This window comes from Python bivittatus, unplaced genomic scaffold, assembly GCF_059951505.1.
Source record: "Python bivittatus isolate LINGU-HERP-01145 unplaced genomic scaffold, Pbiv_v1 ctg000080_np1212, whole genome shotgun sequence".
NCBI lineage: Eukaryota > Metazoa > Chordata > Lepidosauria > Squamata > Pythonidae > Python > Python bivittatus.
The window spans coordinates 2,255,571-2,277,417 of record NW_028277035.1 but is presented as its reverse complement, the minus strand read 5'-3'; the positions used below and the strand labels follow the sequence as shown (position 1 = coordinate 2,277,417).

The 21,847-nt window shown below is 40.5% G+C and overlaps 2 protein-coding genes across 8 annotated transcripts in view; one reads left to right on the top strand and one right to left on the bottom strand.

Moving 5' to 3' along the window:
• The first annotated feature begins 4,679 nt into the window (after positions 1–4,679).
• Positions 4,680–5,606, top strand: LOC112542397 (uncharacterized). Its single transcript, XM_025175142.1, has one exon. It carries the CDS (start codon positions 4,680–4,682, stop codon positions 5,604–5,606), a length of 927 nt encoding a protein of 308 aa, XP_025030910.1.
• A 5,463-nt stretch (positions 5,607–11,069) lies between these two features.
• The window catches only part of LLGL2 (LLGL scribble cell polarity complex component 2), a 68,033-nt gene continuing 57,255 nt past the window's right edge, over positions 11,070–21,847 (bottom strand). For 6 of the 7 annotated variants that reach the window (XM_088133333.1, XM_088133329.1, XM_088133331.1 and 3 more), the window contains 8 exons: positions 21,181–21,347; positions 19,955–20,216; positions 19,250–19,403; positions 16,054–16,100; positions 14,179–14,226; positions 13,642–13,684; positions 12,874–12,935; positions 11,070–11,362 (listed from right to left, as the gene is read on the bottom strand). In XM_088133333.1, coding sequence (XP_087989459.1) covers positions 11,358–11,362; positions 12,874–12,935; positions 13,642–13,684; positions 14,179–14,226; positions 16,054–16,100; positions 19,250–19,403; positions 19,955–20,216; positions 21,181–21,347 — 788 coding nt within the window. In that variant the 3' untranslated portion in view covers positions 11,070–11,357. The remainder of the gene's footprint in view (positions 11,363–12,873; positions 12,936–13,641; positions 13,685–14,178; positions 14,227–16,053; positions 16,101–19,249; positions 19,404–19,954; positions 20,217–21,180; positions 21,348–21,847) is intronic. The other variant, XM_088133335.1, reaches the window with a different exon arrangement.

Genomic DNA, 21,847 nt, shown 5'->3' with positions numbered 1-21,847 from the left:
TTTGCAAGTACAGTATTGAGGAATGTCACTTGATGGGACACAGGAAGCAGGCCTTGTCTCTCATGACGCCTGGCCTCTAGAACAGCATACTGTACCTCCAAGATTCATACAGCCCCCACTCTGACCCTATTTAAACAAGACCTTAGAATCTGGTTCTGTCCCCAGGCCTTGGGTTATAGAGGATGATGGACCCCTTGGATGATGCTGGTTTTTTAAATGATTATTGTCTTTTTCCAGACTTCTGGTGATTTTTTGTCTTCTTGTTATACCTCTATTGTATTTTGTAAGCTTTCCAGTGTTGTAACTAACTGGGCGGCCTATAATTTCCATAAATAAATAGATAAATAAAATATGTAGCTTTTTCTGCCAACAGAAAGCAGTGATTCCAGTGATGATTTTCGGCCTGCTGTGTAATTAAAGATACAAGTGTCATAGCAAGAAAATACTTTCTAAGAATGGAAGATAATGAAATAAAATTAAATTGATAGTCTATAATGTACACTTCTGACAGGAGGCAGAATAAAATAATTTTGACCCTTCATCAGGAAATGGTTTTGTTTAGCAGATCATGCTATTACATTCTTTTGAAGAAAAAGGTCCATTTCTAAAAATACATTTCAATAAAGCCAGTGCTACCCAAATTGGAATGTTGCAAGCTTTGAATTAAGTTTTTATGTGCCAGGCTATGGGAAATTATTTGGGCATGTTAATTTAATACTAAAACCAAAAAAAATTTAGTACTTCCATTTTGCTCTTTAAAATTAAAACAGAATAAAGAAATTGAGGGTTATTCTTCTTCTATTATAGTTCTACCTTACTTTGCCATTGAGGAGTTCAAGGCAACACACACGATCAGTTCTCCCTTCCTGCTTTTTTTTTTTTTTAAGTCTTTACAGCATCCTTATAAAATAGGTTCAGCTAAGGTATTCAGTACTGCTAGCAATGAATGGGACTTTGAATTGAGCTCTTCTCAGTTCTAGTGAGACACCAAGTCCAGTGCTTTAATTATTATTTTTACAAGCATTCCAAGGAAAATTACCATTATAATTTTGAACATAAATTAAGAAAATTTAGATGAGGTTTTTTTAAAAATATTTTTTCTGGGTAAGTAGGGCTACCAAATGTGGGCTACAGAAATCCAGAAAAGTACTAGAGAGATACAGAATGCTCTCTCTCAAGCCACCTATTAGATGTCTGGAGCTTGCAGCCCAGATCAGAAGGTAGCCTTTTAAATTTAATTTTACTGTATTGCTTTAATACAATTACAAAGAAGAACAAAGCCTGTGAATACAAATAAAGAAAAATAACAAAGACATAAAACAATAATTAAGAAAGATACAGCAATAATCATCTTTGTGGAAGTTACTAGAAGTAAATTGTCAAACAAAAACCTGAATCTTAACTACATGAAATTATAGCATCCAGTCTTTAGGCTGGTAAAGGGCCATTCAATGGTTGATAGTTGACATATTTCATCAGGCCACCCTTTGGCATCTGGTACCCAAATGTCTTTCTAAGAACATAAGACAATCCATTTAGCAGCAATCCAGGCAGGGCAAACCCAAAATTCTTCACATATAGATACATTCCATATTTATGGAACATAATTTAGCAACACATTAACATCTTTAAAACTTAACTTTCTTTCAACAACCTGCTTGGAATATTTAACAAATATGAAGCAATCAAAGGGTACAACTAAAGCATGTGTACTAATGTACCTTCAGATTTATATCAAGAGGTAAATAACCAACCCATTTTGAACATTCATTATTAAACTTGAAAAAGAATTGTCTGATTAATTAATCTTTTAAAATTGTAGAAAACATTTAATTTTTTTTTAATCTTTTAAATCTTTTAAATTTTTTTTGCCATTGATTTGGCAAAATAGGAAAGTCCAATTCTTTATTCCAAATTTCTTATAAATTATCTGTGTTTATTTTAGTAAAATTTATTTGTTGATTACACTGAATTTTTGACTTAGCCTCTAAAACCTTTGCTAATACACTAAAACCTGCAGGGGTTTCTGCAAGCCCAGGTAGTTGTAAATATGAGGTAAGCGTGCTAGCTCTGGCCCACATTGATTTAGGTTATTGACTTAGGATACTGATTTTGATTTTTTTTCCCCCAAGAAATTGCTGCCTAGGATCCTCATGATCATTGTTGTTCTTGCTGTTTCATTTTACAGTCTAATTTTCTACTCATAAAGTGGAAAGCGTTCTTGCTTTCAAAAAATTCATTGATGGGCATGCAGAAAGAATAAAAAGTATTTGCACCATTGTGCATTACCTTTTTGTGGTTTGGAGAATCATGGAAGCTGGGTGGGCATTTTTTTCTGTAGTAGGACTCCTGTGCTTTTAAGAGCAAGTGCACATCTGCATATCCCACTGAAATCCTGTCAGATTTTTTTAAAGTGTTGAGGTCAGCAATGTGAATTTCAAAGGTTTGTGATAACACTTGGTTGAAAGAAAATTGTGGGAACAGGAATGAGAATAGATTCAGGAAATCAGGGTTGCTAGTCAGTTCAGGACACAATGTACGTGAATTAATTACTGAACTGGCTTGAGTCATTTACATCTGGACTTAAAGTGGATATTATTGAAATTGTCTCCCTCCACCCCATTTTCTAATTTCACATCCTCATGAGATTAAGTAAGAAACACATCTTTCTATACTTTTCAGGGCAAAAAATGGATATTAATTAGCTGAGAAAAGCTGTTTAATAGTTTCACAATTTCAATCAAGTAACTAATTTCAGTCAGCTAATAAATCAGAAGCCATTGACCAAGGGGCGACACTTGATATTATATCCCTTTAATTTAGTAGCCATAGTTTTTGAAACCCAGCTGCAAGTGAATCAGTGCTGTCTCCACCCACCCAGAACCCCCCACTTTGCTTACACAAGCAGCCTTTGAATTCTCTCCCCAATCTGCTTCTGGAGATCATGTTGCTGCTTTGAAAAGGAAAGAAAGTTCATATCCAATCTCTTCTTCGTGAAAAGAAACCGGAGGCGATTTGTTAAAATATTCATGCCCAGGAAGAAAAAACCAAAACAAATGACACACGTTTAGAAAAACTGTTCCCTTAAATATTTCACAGCCTCTTTGTTGCCTAATTGCTGGCTGCCCAGTTAGGCTCAGGGGACAGATGCTGTTGTAATGGAAGTGCTGGCTCTCCTTCTGGGTCCCCAGGAGTGTCTCGGGTCAAAGAGTTAGGTTGCTCTGCTGTGATGCTATTTGGGCAGAAAGGTGCAGGCAAAATACTCATGTTGCAGGTGAATAGCGCATTATTTATTGATCCAGTTGTTTGTTTGTTTTGTGTCTTCGAGTCAGTGTTGACTCCTGGCAATAGCCTGGACTAGTCCCTGCAGTGTTCTTGGCAAGATTTCAGAAATGGTTTGCCATTGCCTGCTTCTTAGGGCTGAGAGAGTGACTGGCCCAAGATCTCCCTGCTGGCTTTGTGCCTAAGTGGGAACTAGAACTCATGGTCTCCTGGTTTCTAGCCTGGTGCCTTAACCATCACACCAAACTTAGAAGACCCAAATTCATACAGCTGTTAGTGGGATTTGTTTGAAGGGGTTCTTATTTATTAGATTTCTGTTAAGTTCTAGAATCAAATAACCCATCCAATAATACAAATATCAAACTGTAAAAACATGAACAAGGATCACAAGATTGCAATATCAAAGCAATAAAAATAATATCTAGAAGCAAAAAAGGTACATTTACTATGGAAGGAAAGCAAATAATAAAGTTGTTTTTAAGGTTTTTGCTTTAAAAAAAAATTAAAAGGAAGCCCACTGGGTTCTCTGCTGTCATCTATGGTCATCTGGAGTTTTGCAGTGCAGATCTGGTTGCTTAATCAAGACCAGAATATGAATGTATTAAGCACTGCAACTAACATTAGAAGAATCTTATATTCAAAAAAGCTTGGTGAGCAGGGTCTCCCCAAAAGGTTTGTATTTGGCAGAAAAGATGACAGCTGCCTCTTTCCCCCCACATCAGGTCCAGCTGGAAGTCAGTAGAATCTGGGGATGGGGTTGTGTCCTCCATTCTGTCTGATGCAGTGGAATCAGGCAAGTGGTATGCCATTTTCCCCAATCTGGTACCCTCCTGCTTTGGACTTCCCAGAATTCCCTGCCAGCATGGCCTTTGAAGTCCAGCAAGTCCAGAGGGCACCAGATTGGGGGTGGCTTCTGTAACATTTAGGGCTCCCTTCTCTGTGAACAGCCACAGGAGGAATGTGTCAGCATATAATCAGGAGGGAGAATATTCCTGATTTCTGGGTGCACTATCACACTGTAAACACACGTGGGATACTCAAGACTTGCCAGTGGCGCTTTGATCAGGGATAGGTCCCATGTAACAAGTGCATCTTGGTCCAAATTAACTGGCCATTTGTTCCAGGTTATTGACATCAGAATGCTTACGGCACTGGAGAATTTGGACCTTTGCCCCAACTGCTACAGCGGCCATGGCTTAGGCCAAGAAGCTTGCTCCAGGCCTGTGAGATCTAGAATGTGTGTTGCCTGGCAACACTACAGCTATTCCTACATCAATTAGAGACCTGGGGGTGGGGGGAAAGTACTAGAAGTACCCCCCTTTAGCAGATTACATATTACAAAGTTCTTTTCATTGACTTTCACTTCTATCTCAATCTTTTAAGTCTCAGAAACTTACATGGAAGCAGCAGCCACAAAAGATAAGACGGCCATGCATCCTAATGACGCAGAAAGGCCAAAATCTTGCAGGGAGAAGTTTCTTCAAGCATGGAATGAAAAGCTGAAACTCCAGCCATGTCCTATATTGTCCCCTCAAGTGCTAGCATCTCAGTCGGCAGTTGATATTCCTGTCCAAGAAAAGCGGACAAGGAACAACAAGGCCCTGTCATATTTACATACACGGGCCTCATTGCAACCCAGTGAAAACGCTGTTTACTTTGTGAAAGTAATGCCTGTTCCTCCAGAGCAAATGCATCCAACCCCTGGGAGTGTGTGGGCAGGTGGACACTGCCCACAGCAGCTGCCTATGGCATCTTGGCATAGCAACCTTGTTGTTATAGACAAGGTGCCAAGTGGATCCATGACAAATGTTGAAGAGGAACTCCTACAAATCTGTGTTTCTGATTTACTGATGGAGTCTCCAGCGCGGAAGAGGCCCAGATTGCTGCCACCTCACCGAAAGATGCATGTGGAAGTGTGGAAGAAAGAGGCATCGTACCCATTGCAGGAGGATGCAAGAAATCCAGTCCCCTTGGCATACAATCACCTGGTAGATACCATGTCAATGGCCAATGCTGCTGACCTCCCTGAAGTGGAATCTTTCTATCGCAGATTTAGCCCTAAGCTAAAACAAAGTTGTAATAGGAAGAACAGTCCAGTCCAGCCAGGGGCAGAGGGCTTTTTGCTTGCCAGGAACACAGAAGCTTCTACCTCGCAACAGGCTGTCAGAAAAACTGCCAAGATGAGGCACAAGCAGCATCAGCAACCGAGCCTGAAGAGAAGTTCTCCCTTACCTGATCTTATGGTGGCAAGCATACAATCTATGAACTTCTCTCAAAATATCCACCTGCCACCAAAGAAGCGATACACCCAAGGCTGCCTCTGAGAGATTTGCGGCTAAGTTGGCTGCATGCTAGATGTGCCTGACCAAAGCTTTTTAACAAGTCCTCCAAATGATATATAAATACAGATGTATATATTAGCTATTATGCAATGCTTAATGTAAGAGGTTACTTTTGTATTTTTGAAATAAACTTTTTTTAGCTATGTAACTGAGATAGTCTTCCACCAATCCTTAGCAGCTTTAAAACTAGGATCGTATTTCTTTTATTTTCTCTCCTTTTCCACCTACAAAAACAGATACTTTGAGGAAAACACTTTTACCTGCAATGTGGCTCCATTAGCAGCGAAGTTGAATGGTGACATTCTTACATGCACACCCACAGGAAGTATTTCAGAGTGTGAGGGATATCATAGTAATGTAGGATGTCACTACTTTGTGTATATAGCATGTGGCACAACCACACACCATTGTTGTATGTGTGCAATTGATTTTGTTGTTGTTGCAACACTGCTTTTTTCAAGTTTGACATGATCACCTTATTGGTCAGGAAAAGGGTGTCTTGCTCTAGAATAAGAACATGTGACCATCCCTTATACCAGTTCAGCCCCAGAAGGGTCTCATGTTCAGGCTGTAGTCTGAAGGCCAGGAATTAAACCTGGGTGGTTAAGAGTTCAAATCGGAGGCTGTACCCCTGAGCTCTTCAGCCTTTCACTTTGCTTCATTTGGGAAACAATGGTTTCTACAGAGAAGAGCAGTGGAGTTTGTGGGAAGTATTTTTTATGGGGGATATAAGAAGAAATGAATAGACTTGCCCAGGGTTTGGAGTTCCCCTTTCTTTAAATGGTTTTTCACCAACTAACATTCAGCTTTGGTATTACTTGAATTTTATTCATATATTTTTAGTTGTTGTAGGCCCTACTGCCTATGCACCTAAGCTAGCTCCTAAAACCAAAAAAAAAAAAAAAATTCCCAGCAGGAAGAGTAGTTCAAAAGTGGAATCAATATCCAGAACGGTGGGGGCTCCTCTTCATTGATGTGCAAGTGGTGGTTAGACAGCTATCTGATTGGGATCCTTTAGAGTAGACATCATGGACATCATGGCCTTAATGTCTCTCCTTAGCTCTGTGATTCTAAGGGAGGAGGAGAGGCCCCACCCAGGCCATAAGATAAAGGAAAAAATTCAACCTACATCAGAACCCCCTCTATTCTTTAAAAAAACAGTGCTACAGACCACTTCATTCCTCCCAGTTATGTGCCATCAAGTCAAGTCGTTTTCGACTCGTAGCAACCACATAGACAAAACTGAACCTCAGCACACCAGGACAGTAGCCATTAGACTACCTCTGCAGGCTTGAAACACATCACATCCCCCAGACATAGCAGTACTGAGTCACTTTGGGGGCTTGGCTAAATTCAGATTTAGCTTGGCTAAATGAGAGCCAGTTTAGTGCAGTGTTTCTCAGCGTTGGCAACTTTAAGATGTGTGGACTTCAGTTCCCAGAATTCCCCAGTCAGCATGGGGAATCTTGCCTATATAATTACCATTTCTTTTGAGGTGTGCACACTACTATCCAATCAGAGCTGCACTAACCTGAAGTGTTTTTAGGAGGCAACTATCACTTTCCACCACCAAAAAAAATTTTTTTTAAGTCATCTTCAGTCCAGTATATCAACCATTGTTATGACCAATTGCTAATTGGTTAGAAACTCTAACAAGCTGGAACAAGCTTTAGAAAGTGTGTGGCAGATTGGCTAGCCATTTTGCTTTGTATCTTTTACTTCTAGAAAGGTGACAAACAAGCTTCTTTTAGCTATGATACTGTATATGGAAATCTGGGAATTAGGGCTCATCCAGGAGAAGCAGATGCCTCTCCTTACCTCCCCAAGCAGGCCCCTGGGGTTTCTCCACAGGGTAAATGCAGGATCTTCATGTAGACTGTGCTAAAGGAGTGCAGACAAGGCTCCCAAATTTCTACAAGGGGCTTCCCTATCCAGAAAGAGCAACTGAATTAAAGTCTACAAGTATTTCGCATTGAGTTGTGCTACCTATCCAAAACCATAGATTTCCTCTATCCTTTTTGTGCCAAGGAGCATCCCTGTTTTCTTCATAGGAGAGGATTCTCAGTAGAGATTCCTAGCAATCACTTCCTCTGCCTATCTTATTTCCTATCACCTACATTATAAGCAAACTTTAAAGAGTTTGCTCTTTAGTCTAAAGCAGTGGGGGGAATTCTGGGAGTTGAAATCCTCAGTCTTAAAGTTGCCAAGGTTGAGAAGCACTGGTCTAGAGAGATGTCTAAAAAAAACAACAACAACCAGGGAGGTGGAAATCCATCTTTCTTCCTGGATTTGCATATTTTTAAAGTGAGAGCGCTGATAACAGTGCCAGCATTCCAAATGGGCTTACTGGTTCAAAAAGGTGCTCAGCCCTTGTATTTCTAATTGGAAAGGTTGACAAAATGTCATGAGCCACCTTACTAAATGGCTGCCAGGAAGAGGATTTGCCCATTCATAAACTGGCTGCCATTTTGGAAGGAACCAGTCACAAAGCACTCAATGACTTGCCCATCCTTCTAGCATTCCAACCAACTCAAATTGCTTTTTCTGGATATGTTTGAAAACAAAGTATAAGTCTGCAGCCACACACTCAGTTATTTTGAACTAAAAATACCCAAAACAAAAAGCTAGGTGGGATAGAGCGCGTGTGGGGCCCAATACAGGCTCCCATTGAAGTTACGCTGCTTATTTCTGGTCAGATCATTTCATTATGAAGATCTGACAAATAGGGAGGGAGGGGTCAGGGCAATTGTCTCACAAAGGGAAAATCCTGGATCAATCCAGTTAAGCTCTTGAGTTCACGCTCATCAGCATATACCTGAACAATGGGCAGAAAAATGAAAGCTATATATCTAAGTTGGAAGATTCAATCTCCAGGCAAATCCTGTAGATGCACCTTTCTATTTAGTAATCAACACATTCATTTATAGCTACCGCACTTATTTCTCCAGAGTTTTACAATAATAGCAGTATTGTTCCAAAGTTATGTGATTGTTCCCAATTTCTTCTCTCTCAAAAGGTGAGAGATTGAGAAGTATATTTACATATTTAAAACATTAGTTATGGTTGGGAATTCAACCCTGATTGCTCATTGGAAGGATCGATAATGAAGCTCAAGCTCAGATACTTTGGCCACCTAATGCGAAGAGAGATCTCTTTGGAGAAGACCCTGATGCTGGGAAAGATTGAAGGCAAAAGGAGAAGAGGACGGCAGAGGATGAGATGGTTAGATAGCATCACTGAAGCAATGAGCATGAAACTGAGCAAACTCAGGGAGGCAGTGAAGGACCGGAAGGCCTGGCGCAGTATGGTTCATGGGGTCACGGAGAGTCGGACACGACTTAACGACTAAACAACAACAACAACATGGTTGGGAATAAAAACAAATAAATGGAAAACCCTGCTTTTGAGAAGGGGTTTTGATACCAGGGACTGCAGGGGGGGGGGGGCTTCCCATCATTGGATGCATTTAGCTGAGGTTAAATTCCCAACTGTGTGGGAAGCTGATAGTCAATGACCTTAATGACCCCTCCAGCTCTATGATTCTGTTGCGTTGTAATCTTCAGGAAGTTTGGTATATAAGGGAAGGAGGTATCAAGGTAATAGTTCCAATAGTTCCAGACAGATGCACTGCAGTTTAGTATACTTGCTAATGGGCTGGCCAAATTTTTACATTGTATCTTGGAGAAATTCTGAAGAATGAATGAAATGCCAGACAACCGGAGGAAGGATAATGTTGCCCCTGCCTTCAAAAAGAGGAAAAAGGAAAACCTGGGGAACTATAGGCCAGGAGTTTCCACTGACACTAATGCCTACAAGCAAACCGTAAAGTGATTGCTCTATTAGCATCTTTAAAAAGTTGCAGGTGGGACATTGGATTTATCAAGAATATTTTATTTTTTGTTCAGTAACTTCCTTAGCAGATTGTGGGATGTTGTGGATATAATTATATAATTTATTTACAGGATTTATAGGCTTATCCAGTCAACCAACTCTGAGTGGCGTGCAATTCCTGAAATCTATCATTTGGAATTAAAAATAAAAAGATAAATGAATTTAACACTAAAATCATATATTGCAAATAATCATATAAAAGTGGGAATCAATGTTTAGTACAACAGAACTAATTCATCATCTGGAGGGATAGTCACACAATCTAGCCAATAAGGCTGATACCAAGTTCAGCAAAGCATTTGACAAAGCACATCATGATCACTATCAGATGGCACCACAGCTGGCTTGAAAGCTACTCAAGAGTGCTCAGTGGTTCCTCATAAAATGGGAGGTGCCAGGTAGGATGCCACAGGATTCAGTTCTGAAACGTGTACTTCAGTGATTTTATTAACTTGGGCGAAGTCATGTGTGGTAAGCACAGTGAGGCTTGTAAGACTAATGTGAGCTCTTTGAGGTAGACAAGATCAGGAAGACATCACCGGAAGACTACAACTATTTCATTGAGATAGGCTATAACAACAAAGTCTTGAGCAAGCCTGACAGTCATTTGATGAGACAATGTTTATTAAAGTTCACTGGACCACAGGAGTGGAGAATCACCTTGTCCTATACCTCAGAACAGTTAATTGTGTCAGTTTTAGCAATAATAATTTGGGTCATAATCTTCTTAACCCTACATAGAACTTGGAAGAAAAGTTACCTTAGAAAGATACAGTTAGGATCGTTATGTGGAATTAACTGGACTAGATTTACTTTCAACAGATTGTAGCACTGCTCACAATTGCAGAGACAAGATGCATTAGATAATTGTAATGAAAACTTGTTTAGAGGCTATCTTTGGCCTACAGCATCTCTTCAAAGTGGGAAGCATGTACTTTGAAATATACAGTATGTGGAGAAATTGCGCATATAAAAATAATTTTGCAAAACTATTTGCAAAGAAGTGATTTAGGTGACCTTAAGACTAAAGTTAAAAAGACAGCAAAACACAAGAGAACTATGCATTTAGTACTTATAGAGCTGTTAAAATATTTCAAAGACTGTAAAAGAAAATGTAACAAAACTTCTTGGCCACAAGAAAAAAGTAAGTAAAGGTACTGTTTAATTTCAAGAAAAATTAACGTAGTGTTCACATACAAATCAAGTTAAATTTGATTAGTTTTCTCAGATCTGAACAGCTACAAAAATAAGAATCTACCCAGTCTGCCAAACCATTTAACAGTATAGGACAAAAACTTCATTGAAGCAGCCAGAGGAATTTAAAGTGACATATATTATTTCAATCATTTTTTTAAAAAGCACACTTCTAAAAAATATGCTTCTATTAAACACCCACTATGATTTTTAAAAATGTACAAAAAATAATAATCTTAGTGGAAACAGTACTTATTCTTAAAAGTCTGCTTCCAAGGCAGTAATTTTTATAATTTAAAACCCATCCCAGTACAAATATATATATATATATATATATATATATATATATATATATATATTTAAAAAGGAAATAAATTGTGCAAACACTTGAAGAATTGCAAAACACAGATCCAGAGGCATAAAAAGGAAGAGGCTAGAATGGTTCCAGCCTCTTCACAAGGTGGATAACTTAAGACGGGGACCAGCTTCAGGTGAGGCACAACGAGGAAAAGGATGCAGCCCTTCAATTTTATCCGAAGCCCTGATCAGGGGATGCTTCTGAGCCCTGATGATGGTGCACCTATGGACAGTAGTGTTATGGGACTCCTTTTAAATGCCCAAACCTCACAGTGACACGCCAAGGCACAATCATTCTGTTGGGAAGAAAAAGGCAGTTACTCTACATAACCTTAAGACCTAACAATAACATTATTCAATGTACAACAGTCTTTGGCAGCCTAGTGCCATCACCAGATGTGTTGGATTAGAACTTCCATGATTTCTAGCCAGTTTATATGGTCGACTGACTAAAGTAACACCAAATGGCTGATGCGGGTCTTCCGGGCTGTGTGGCCGTGTTCTGGAAGTTTTGGTTCCTAACATTTCACCAGCATCTGTGACCAGCATCTTCAGAGGACAGGAGCAGTTCTCTCTGTGCCCAGGATGATGTGACCCTTTTGTGGGTATTTATAGAGACAAGCGAGGGTGCCTGCGGGAGGTGGTGGTGGTTAACAAGCAGCCACTCATTAACACACACACACCCCTGCAGGCACCCTCGCTTATCTCTATAAATACCCACAAAAGGGTCACATTATCCTGGGCACAGAGAGAACCGCTCCTGTCTGTGCTCCTGTCCTCTGAAGATGCCAGTCACAGATGCTGGTGAAACATTAGGAACCAAAACTTCCAGAACACGGCCACACAGCCCGGAAGACCCACATCAGCCATCGTATTCTGGCCGTGAAAGCCTTCGACAATAACACTGAATGATTGGTTCACAGCCAGCAGAGGTACTGGCCATAGTAGTGAATAACTCTGGATACTGCAGTCTCAACTCATCTAACCAGCCTTGGGCAAGGCGGTGAATTTAATACCTGTAGACAGTGTGACCTCACAAAACAGAAATAATGTATATAATACCTGCAGGTATTTCCCCTCAATTCCCCCCCCCCCCAAATTCTGCATCCCTAGTAGCAGTTAACATAGCCTTCGATTTACACAATGGCTTTTGATTCATCCAGCAGCTTAGTTGGGGCTAAGATGGGTAAGAAAGTGGCCCAAGAAATGCCGAACCATGCCTCTCCCTGCAGTTTCTGCTAGAATGGTTTCACTGTTGCTAGGCCTTTCTGAGAAAGGAGCCAATCTAAACTTCCCAGAAGGAATAAAGATGGCCAGAAGGCTCTGTTAGTAATGTTGGGTTTTGTAGTAAATTCTGGCTAGGTTCCCAGTAGTCTGTCTTAAAGGGAGAAAAAAGGCAGAATGTAGGAGAACGAGGAATAAATCCTCTCCACTGATTTGAAGAATAATTCGAGCCTGGAAAAAAATACTGAAAGGCCTTGTTGACAACCATAATGTCAAGAATTGTCATGACAAGACTGTCTTTGAAGAGCAAAATAGGTTTTGAGAACAGCCTTTTCTTCTCCTGGATAAAACAAGATTAATGCTTCCCTCAAGATATCAGGATATGATTCTAGTTTGCCAACACTCTCTGGTTCAGAGAAACCAGTTATCTGTATTCAGGTTAAATGGGAAGCTTTTTATAAGACTGTTCAGCAGCCTCAAATGAAGAATAGGAAGCAATATATTTTTGTAACAAGCCATAGTTTCAATGCTTACTAATTAAGTAAGCATTAAAAACAAAGAAGTAAAAACAAAGTCAACTTACCTCCTCCATTACTTAACATATGTCCTACTTGGATTCTTCCTGAATTTCTATTATAGTAACTCCTACCAAAAAAAAAAAAAAAGAAAAAGGAAATTATTAGACAGACAGCTTGTACCATTCTTTCTGAACATATCATCATTTTCATATCCAGTATATAGTGGCAGTTTCTTTCCAAGCAAACCTACATGCAAGTAATACATTGCAAGCAGTATTTTATGAATCTTTGAGTCAGAAGAACTACATCTCCAATGTTACAAACTGAATTCACTGGAAAACTAATAAACCCAATTCATATAATTAACACCAACTTTCCATTTTGTTCCCATTAGATAGATATAGATATAGATATCCATTCTTCCTTCGTATTTCTATGTGAATTTATTTACAATTTAGTAAAGACACTCTCCTCAAAAAGGAGTCAACTTAATTACATAGCTATCAAAAAGAAGACCTAATCTACAAGTCTTAAAAATAAAGGACTTTTCACCACATTAACAGCTGTTCACAAAACCAGAAATACATGCACCTCACCCAAACTAGCTAAAAGCTCTGTCATTAGAATCCAGAAGATAACATCCCCCTTCCTTCAGAATGTTTATCTCCAAGTAAGCAAAAGACTAAAAAACCCTGAAGATGTACCAAAAAACATTCTAGAGATTTATTTTCAGATCTCCTCTGCACTATTCCCTTCCGTTACTAGATCTGAACTCATGACCTACCAAATCAATTTCTTAAAGGCCACCACAAATGTGGGTGTAGCATACTCACCCTCTCCCACCTTCCAGAGTGCTTTGGATTTCCTTCAGAACATCTGAAAGCAAGGAAGGAAATAAGTCATGAGAAATAAATGTAGGTACCTATATCATCATAGCCAGGGAGAAATACAGAAACAGTTAATCTACCTATAAGTGAATGTAACACTTTTGAGCTGCAGAACACTTTGTAAACTGAGGGCCTCTCTCAAACTGTCTTGTTAGGCAGGTTGTCATTATTCCCATTTTACAGATGTGATACTGAGAAAGTAATGTTTCAAAGATCATTGGGCCCAGGACAGAGACATAGTAAATCAGGTTTCTAAGCATATTAGCGATTGAATTACGAGTGGCAGCTGGAAACTGATGTGATCCAAGTATTGAAGAGCAAATGCCTATTAGTCCTCTCAGATATATTATTAACTCTGATCTGTTAGACACACAAACATACAACCCAGAGAAATCTATTGAAGTTATATGCTTTCAGGTAGAAAAACAAGTAGCATCAGTAAAAACATTCAGTAAAGTCCATTTCACAACCCCTCTTTCTTACTCTCATCATTGAGGAGGGCGTGTTCCATCAGCCTGCCAGTCATTCTTTCTGGGAAAAAAAAAGTCATGTTAATATTAAAGAAAATATTTCCCACAGTATAGAAACAAGAATAGGAGTTTGAAAGTTAATGTATAAACCAACAGAGAAAGAGAAAATAAGTGTTTTAAAAGTTATTAAAAATGGCTGACAGGTCCTTAGTTCTCTGAATAATGAAGGCCATGACCTGCTTGTGTATACAAAAACCCAGTTTGAAATTCAAAGTTACAGTAAAATGACTGCGGTGATCCAGATTTGAAGAGGAAAGGTGATTCAGACCATGCATGGACATGCACACAGCTCCTATTGGCCCCTTTTGAAAGATGTCTTTTCTTGGGACAGCACAGGAAGATTAATTGTTATTAGTATTAGTATTATTATTAGCTATAGTGCTATAATGGTTCTATTTATCCTTGCAAGAGATAAGCAAAACAGGATTTAGCAGCAATAAAGATATGGTAAACCACCATATTTGGGGTTGATTGCCACCCCACCTATTCTTATGGCTCTAGGATGCAAAGCAAGGCAGCAAATTGTGTCAAGATCCCATCGTTTCCTATGGTAGCCACAATAGAAACATTTCCATCAGAATAAGGAGTATTCAGAATAACCCCATGAAATAGTTCAAGTGAATCTATTTTGTTCCAAGCTCAAAATGAAAAAAGGTTTTCTGTTTCATGCATGATCCACATAGAAGTGAGCCAATGATGATATTACAATTGGAGGAAGACAATCAGTGTCACTACCTTGGATACCTTCTGCCTTGTAGGATTGATTATTAACAATAAAGGAACCATCAGTCAAGAAATAAGACACAGACTAGCACTTGATGGGGTAGCCATGAAGGCCTTGGAAAAAGAATTCAGATGCCATGATCTCTCCATACCTAAAAAGATCACGATTGTGTTGGCAGTCGTCTTCCCTGTCAAACGTATGGAAATGAAAGTTGAACTTTAAGAGCCAGGAGAGAAAGAGTATTGATGCTTTTGAACCTTGGTGTTGGAGAAGAATCTTGAGAATACCATGGATAGACAGGAATACCAAAAAAAATAAATAAATAAAAAATGGATCATACAATAAATCCATCCAGAGTCCTCACTTGAGGCACAAATGACCAGGCTCAAATTATTATATTTTAGACACATTTATGTGAACTCTCTTGAGAAGGCTCTAATGCTGGGAAAGGTGGAAGGAAAGAGAAAAAAGAAGATGACCAGCAGCAAGGTGGGTAGACTCAATTACAGCAGTGATGGGTGCACCATTGGAAGACCTCAAGTCCAGGTTGGGGACAGATCATCCTGGAGAAGGTCATCTATGTGGTCACTGACTTGATGGCACATAACCAGTCAATCAGCTCTATTTATGTAAAATTTGTTGGCACCAATTCTAGTCATTGAGCTTCAGGCCATTTCACTCCATGTTCGATATGTTTTGTGAACAAACAATATGCTATCTGAAACATGTATACCTTAACTTTCAATGTAAGCTCACAAAAAATCTTAAGTGTATTTAAAAAAAATATACAATCAAATAATACATAAATGTGACAAATAAAATCCATTAGATAAAACCAGCACCAGAATCAATCTGCTTGAAATCCTTGTTGAGCAATGTTTTTGGGGGGCAATTAAAGGCTCATAAATAAATCATCACAAGAAAAGGCACTTCATAAACAAGGCACCTTTCCCTGAAACCTCACCCAAAGATGGCAACACTTAGAACTGGGATCAGTAAAGATCACAAACTTGGTTCATACGGGAGGAAGTGATCCTGTAAAACTGAAGCATCAAGCAAGGTGTTATGCCAACAACTGAGTTCTAAACACCATAGTTTGCTTACCATCACCACCTGGTTCACCAGAGGTTTGTCTTGATTCCCTACTGCTGCTGCAAAAAAGAAAAGAGCCAGTGAGACAAATTGTTCAATAATTTTGGCTCAGAATTTGATAAATCAAGCAGTACTTCTTTAGTCCTAACATATGGCAAGCCATATTTTACTTAAGTCACAACTTGCAGCACCTACAAAGAAAACAGCTAGAAACATTCACAAAGAGGTACAGTCAGGACCAGAAATATTGCAACAAGGATAACTGTTTTGGCATTTGGCCTCTGTACACCACCACACTGAAGATGAAAGGAAACACACCCAGATGGGAGCGAAGTCAGGACTTTCAGCTGTAATTCAAGGGGTTTGACAAAAGTGGGGCACTAACCATTCAGAAAGTACAGCCATGGCATACACCCCCCCCCCAATCATTGGTGGCTCATAGGTAATGGAACGAATGGCTGACAAGCAGCTGCATGACCAGGTGTGGCCTGTTTCCTGGATACCCCATGACCAATCAAGCAGATAAAAGGCCTGGAGGAGGTTCTGAGTGCAGGTGGTTCTACCACATTTGCATTTGGTAGCTGTTCACTGGAACTCTCAACATGAGGTCCAAAGAGGTGTCCGTGTGAGTGAAGGAGGCCATCATTAGGCTGAGAAAACAAAATAAACCCATTAGAGTGATAGCAAAATCATTGGGAGTGGCCAATACAACAGTTTGGAACATCCTGAAAAAGGAATTAACTGGCAAGCTCAGCAACAGCAAAAGGCCTGGAAGACCACGGAAGACAACTAAAGTGGATGACCGCAGAATTCTGCTCATGGTGAAGAGGAACCCTTTCACAACATCTAGCCAGGTCAAAAACGCTCTTGAGGAGGTAGGCATGTCATTGTCAACATCTACAGTCAAGAGACGGCTTTATGAACGTAAATATACAGGCTTCACAACAAGGTGCAAACCACTGGTAATGCTCAAGAACAGAAAGGCCAGATTAGACTTTGCCAGCAAACACCTAAAAAACCCTGCCCAGTTCTGGAATAAGATTCTGTGGACTGATGAAACCAAGATTAACTTGCACCAGAATGATGGGAAGAGAAAAGTATGGAGAAGGAAAGGAACAGCTCATAATCCAAAGCATACCACATCATCTGTCAAACATGGTGGAGGCAGTATTATGGCATGGGCATGTATGGCTGCCAATGGAACCAGGTCACTGGTGTTTATTGATGACCTGACTGCTGATAAAATCAGCAGGATGAACTCTGAAGTGTATAGGGCTATACTTTCTGCTCAGATTCAGCCAAATGCTGCCAAACTGATAGGACGGACGCTGCTTCACACTGCAGATGGATAATGACCCAAAACATACAGCAAAAGCTACCCAAGAGTTTCTCAAGGCAAAGAAGTGGAATGTTCTTCAATAGCCAAGTCAGTCACCTGATCTCAACCCAATAGAGCATGCTTTTCACTTACTGAAAACAAGACTGAAGGCAAAAAGACCCACAAACAAGCAGCAGCTGAAGGCAGTTGCAATAAAGGCCTGGCAAAGCATCTCAAGGGAAGAAACTCAGCATTTGGTCATGTCCATGGGTTCCAGACTTCAGGCAGTCATTGACTGCAAAGGATTTTCATCCAGGTATTAAAGGCGATCCTTATGTTTGTCATGATGTTGGTTTGTTCCATTACTTACGAGCCACCAATGATGGTGTGTGTGTATGCCACTGGCTGTACTTCCTGAATGGTTAGTGCCTCACTTTTGTCAAACCCCTTGAATTACAGCTGAAAATCCTGACTTGGCTCCCATGTGGGTGTTTTTCCTTTCAACTTCAGTGCGGTGGTGTACAGAGGCCAAATGCCAAAACAGTTATCCTTGTTCCAATATTTCTGGTCCTGACTGTAAGTAGATTGGTTTCACAGACAGATCTATATTCTATCCACTTTCCAGGAGTTAGGAATCTCAGTCTTAATTTGCCCAGAAATATACAGAGTAGGCTAAGGTTATTGAAAAGTGACATACAAGTAGTCGTTGGTTAATGACCACTCGTTGAGCAACTGTTCAAAGTTACAGTGGCACTGAACGAGTGGAGGTTACAACCGGTCCTCAAGGTTCTGGCTGCCCCAGCACGCCTGCGGTCACATGACTGCGATCCAGGCACTTGGCAACTGGTTCGAACTTACGACAGTTGCAGCATCCTGGGGTCACATGATCATGATTTGCGACCTTTCCTGCCGGCTTCCCACAAGCAAAGTCAATGGAGAAGCTGGCAGGGAAGGTCCCAGGTTGTTCGGGTAAGTCACCTCCACCTGCACACCTTTCCCCAGCCTCTCTGTGCTCGTGCCACACCTTGCCAGCCACCCACACATCCTCCCTGAGCCTCGCAACACTCGCACCGCACCCCCCTGGCCATTTGCACACCTTCCCTGGCCACTCATGCACCCTCGCACACCCTCTCCCACCTGGCAGCAGCCACCCCAAGCCATACCATGCTCACACCATCCCTTCCCCGCCACTCGTGCACCCTCCCTGGCCACCCGTGCACCCTCATGTACCCTCTTCCACCCAGCAGCAGACACCTCAAGCCTGCCAGCTTGCTTGCGAACCGCCTGGGACTTGCAACTTCCTGTCAGCTTCCCCACTGACTCTGGTTGTTGGAAACTGGCAGGAAGTGGCAAGGAGGTTCTCACTTAATGACCCACGATCCTTGCCTAGCGATGGCAACAAGGGACTGCAGGGATTGCTGTTGCTAAGTGATGTGGTCATGTGATATCACGCTTTATGACTGCATCATTTAGCGATGGAAATTCTGATCCCAACTGTTGTCGTAACTCAAGGACTACCTGTACTGGTAATCCCTATAAATCAATTGATAGGATTTCAGGAGACAAGCAGATGCACTGACAGATTATACACGTATACAGAAAACAGAACGACATCTACCCAAATCTGTACCACATCAGACATGGATCCCTTTTGGACATAGGTCTTCCCATAGTTCTGTGAATTATACATTCCAAAAATTACAGTGATATGAAGGTATAGGCAATATTGTTACAGTATTGCTCACCATTGGCCAGACTTCCTAGGGATTTTGGGAGTTGTTCTTCAGCAACAATAGTAGTAAAATATCAACCCATGTCAAATAAATTACACTTTCTGAGTGTAACAAAATGGCTAGTTGATTAGATTGATAGAAACTCTGACAGACATACTTGGATTTCCTTGAAGTCTTCTCTGTGCCAGATGTGCTGAGCCCACGGCTGTTTTCTCTGTTTTCCAGGGCTTTCACAAGACATCGTGGTTCAACCAGCCACTTTGGGGAAAGGGAAAATCTTTCAAACTCTGATGGGGAGATCAGATAGAACCCTGCAGGGAATTATGGAGAAATGGCCAGTTGAGCAGGGACAGATACTAAGGAAGAACTCTTATTTCCTAAAGTCCTATACATGCACATTCCTCCTTCTGAGCAGATTAAGATTACAAAAAAACACGGAAGCTCTTATTTGGAAATAAGAGCAAAGTAGAATTAAATTCAGAGTAAACATACAGAGCAAACTGCATGATCAGCTTCCAACGTCACATCTGAACTGATTAGATTGATTTTATTACTGAAGAGCCCAATGAAGTATCTAATCTTTTTTGGATGGATGTGTAAGAAGATTCCCATGGGTGAACAAATGCAACTAGCATATGCATATAGATTCCTTGGGTTAGGTACCTCATACAGATTTGGATTTCACTGCAAACCCAGATGACTCTTCCCCCTCCCCCCAACTTCGTCTTCTTCCTTAGCCTTCCTAGTATTATAAATACAAGGATAAAACATCTCTGTGCTTTCAAACAGCAGGCATCCGTTCAAAAGTTTAAAAGGCCTAGTACACCAAACTTTGGTAACTCATGGATAATGTTCATATTACCTTGTCCATATCGGGTGAACACACAGGAAGCAATGCCACTCACATCCTCCTTGCGAATACAGGGATAACGCACTTGGATTTTGAGTGAAGGCAGAGAGATAATCTGGATGTCTCCCTGATTTGTCAGAACGGCCAGGTCATTCTCACTGTGCTCGGTCTTACAGCTGACAAAGTTGGCAACGGCCACTTTCCGCACCCGGGAGCCTTCCAGAGCTGTAAGCTTAAGCTTCAGTTTGGAGATGACTTTGGGTAATGTGAAAACCTGCCAACATGAACAAATTCTATCATTTCCCTCATTAGTGGAAGAGTTACACCATACCCTCATTAGTCAACCTGTAATGAGTTCTCTGTTGGTATGTGGTAAGAAAAGTACACTTTGTCTGGCTTCCAGCAGAAAGGTGTAGCCTCTCCCTCCTTCAGCAACAAACAAGCCTGCTTTTTCAAAAGTGGTGAGGAAGAGCTATGATTTTCTGCCTCAAGCTATAGCAAGGAGTTTTTCTACATGGCCAGGGTATGTCTCTCACCACTTGCAAATATCTTTCTACATACAAAGTCAGAAAAGGGAATACACTTTGTTGCTGGCAGGACCCCAGAACAGAGTTTTCAATTTGAGCCTGATTTGGTTTATTTTTAAGGAAGCCACCAAACCTAATATAAATTGGGGAAAGGTATCAAGCGAAAAACTAGTTACTGAATATAACTGAAAAAAATGTTCAGGTGTTCTGTAGCTGAGAGGGGGGTTCGAGTCCACCAGCTCTGCTTGCACCCCCAGCTTTTCAAATAATTGTTCTCTTCAACTTCCAGACGCAGAGGGCAATTGCCCACAGCACAGATCCTCCTATATCAATAGAGACTCTATGCTCAAGTTAGGGTTCCAATTTTCTATCCGTTCTCTAAAATTCTTTTGGGGGGGGGTGGAATGAAGATAATGTCTCAACTTTTCTTCCCCTTGTGTAGAACTCACACATGTTGGGAACGCGTGACGAGTGGACAAGAGAAAATTGGGAATTTCTGTCACACACAAATCAACCTTCCAAATGTACAGGATCCTTCTTTCAACTCTGGGCAGCATTGTTCAGTATTACGTGTCACTGAATGTCTCTTAAAAGCAAGGAAGAGGCAAGAGAGAAACTCCATACTTCCAGAAGTTCTTTGAACACTGCCATTCCAAAAAGCATAAGGCATTCACACATGTACACAACCATACATACAGAGAACACTGTTACCTTAAGTTGCTCTTCAGATATCACAAGAAGCTGATGACAGCCTTGCATGTTGGGGCTTTTGGAAAGGTCATGTGCTACTTCAAGTGGTTCTGGAAGAGGAGTGCTTTGCCCATCCAGAATAACAATGCCAATAACAGGAGCTCTATGCATTAGCTGGATCTCTTTGGCTAAAAAAACAAGAAGAGAAAACGCACACAGAGATAAGGCAAAGGCTAGATATCAGTGAAGCTGCTGCTTTGCAACACTCATTACTTTGGGATGTGTTTTTTGGTTTGTGTTTCTTTTGATTCTACTTTATTATGGTGCTTTTATGGTATTTTTATTGCCATTATTAGCATTGCTCTAGTCTGTTGTGCTAATGGCTTATCAGAACTGTAGTTATCAGGTGACATGTAAGTACAAGAAATAAATTCTTTACCTAACTCGATTATTTTCCTGGTAGAACTCAGCTCCCTTGTTTTGCATGCATTGTTACTGACTTAGTGGTCGCATCATGGCTCAGATGAAATTCAAGAAAAGCCAGTGTGGCTTGGACTAAGAGTGGGGAGATCTGGGTTCAACTTTCTAATTTCCTTGTCTAGTTACTTTCTCATAATCATAGTTTTATCACAGGCAAGTTCAAAAATAAGAAAGAGGAGGAGACAAATATATGCCGCTCTGAGCTCCA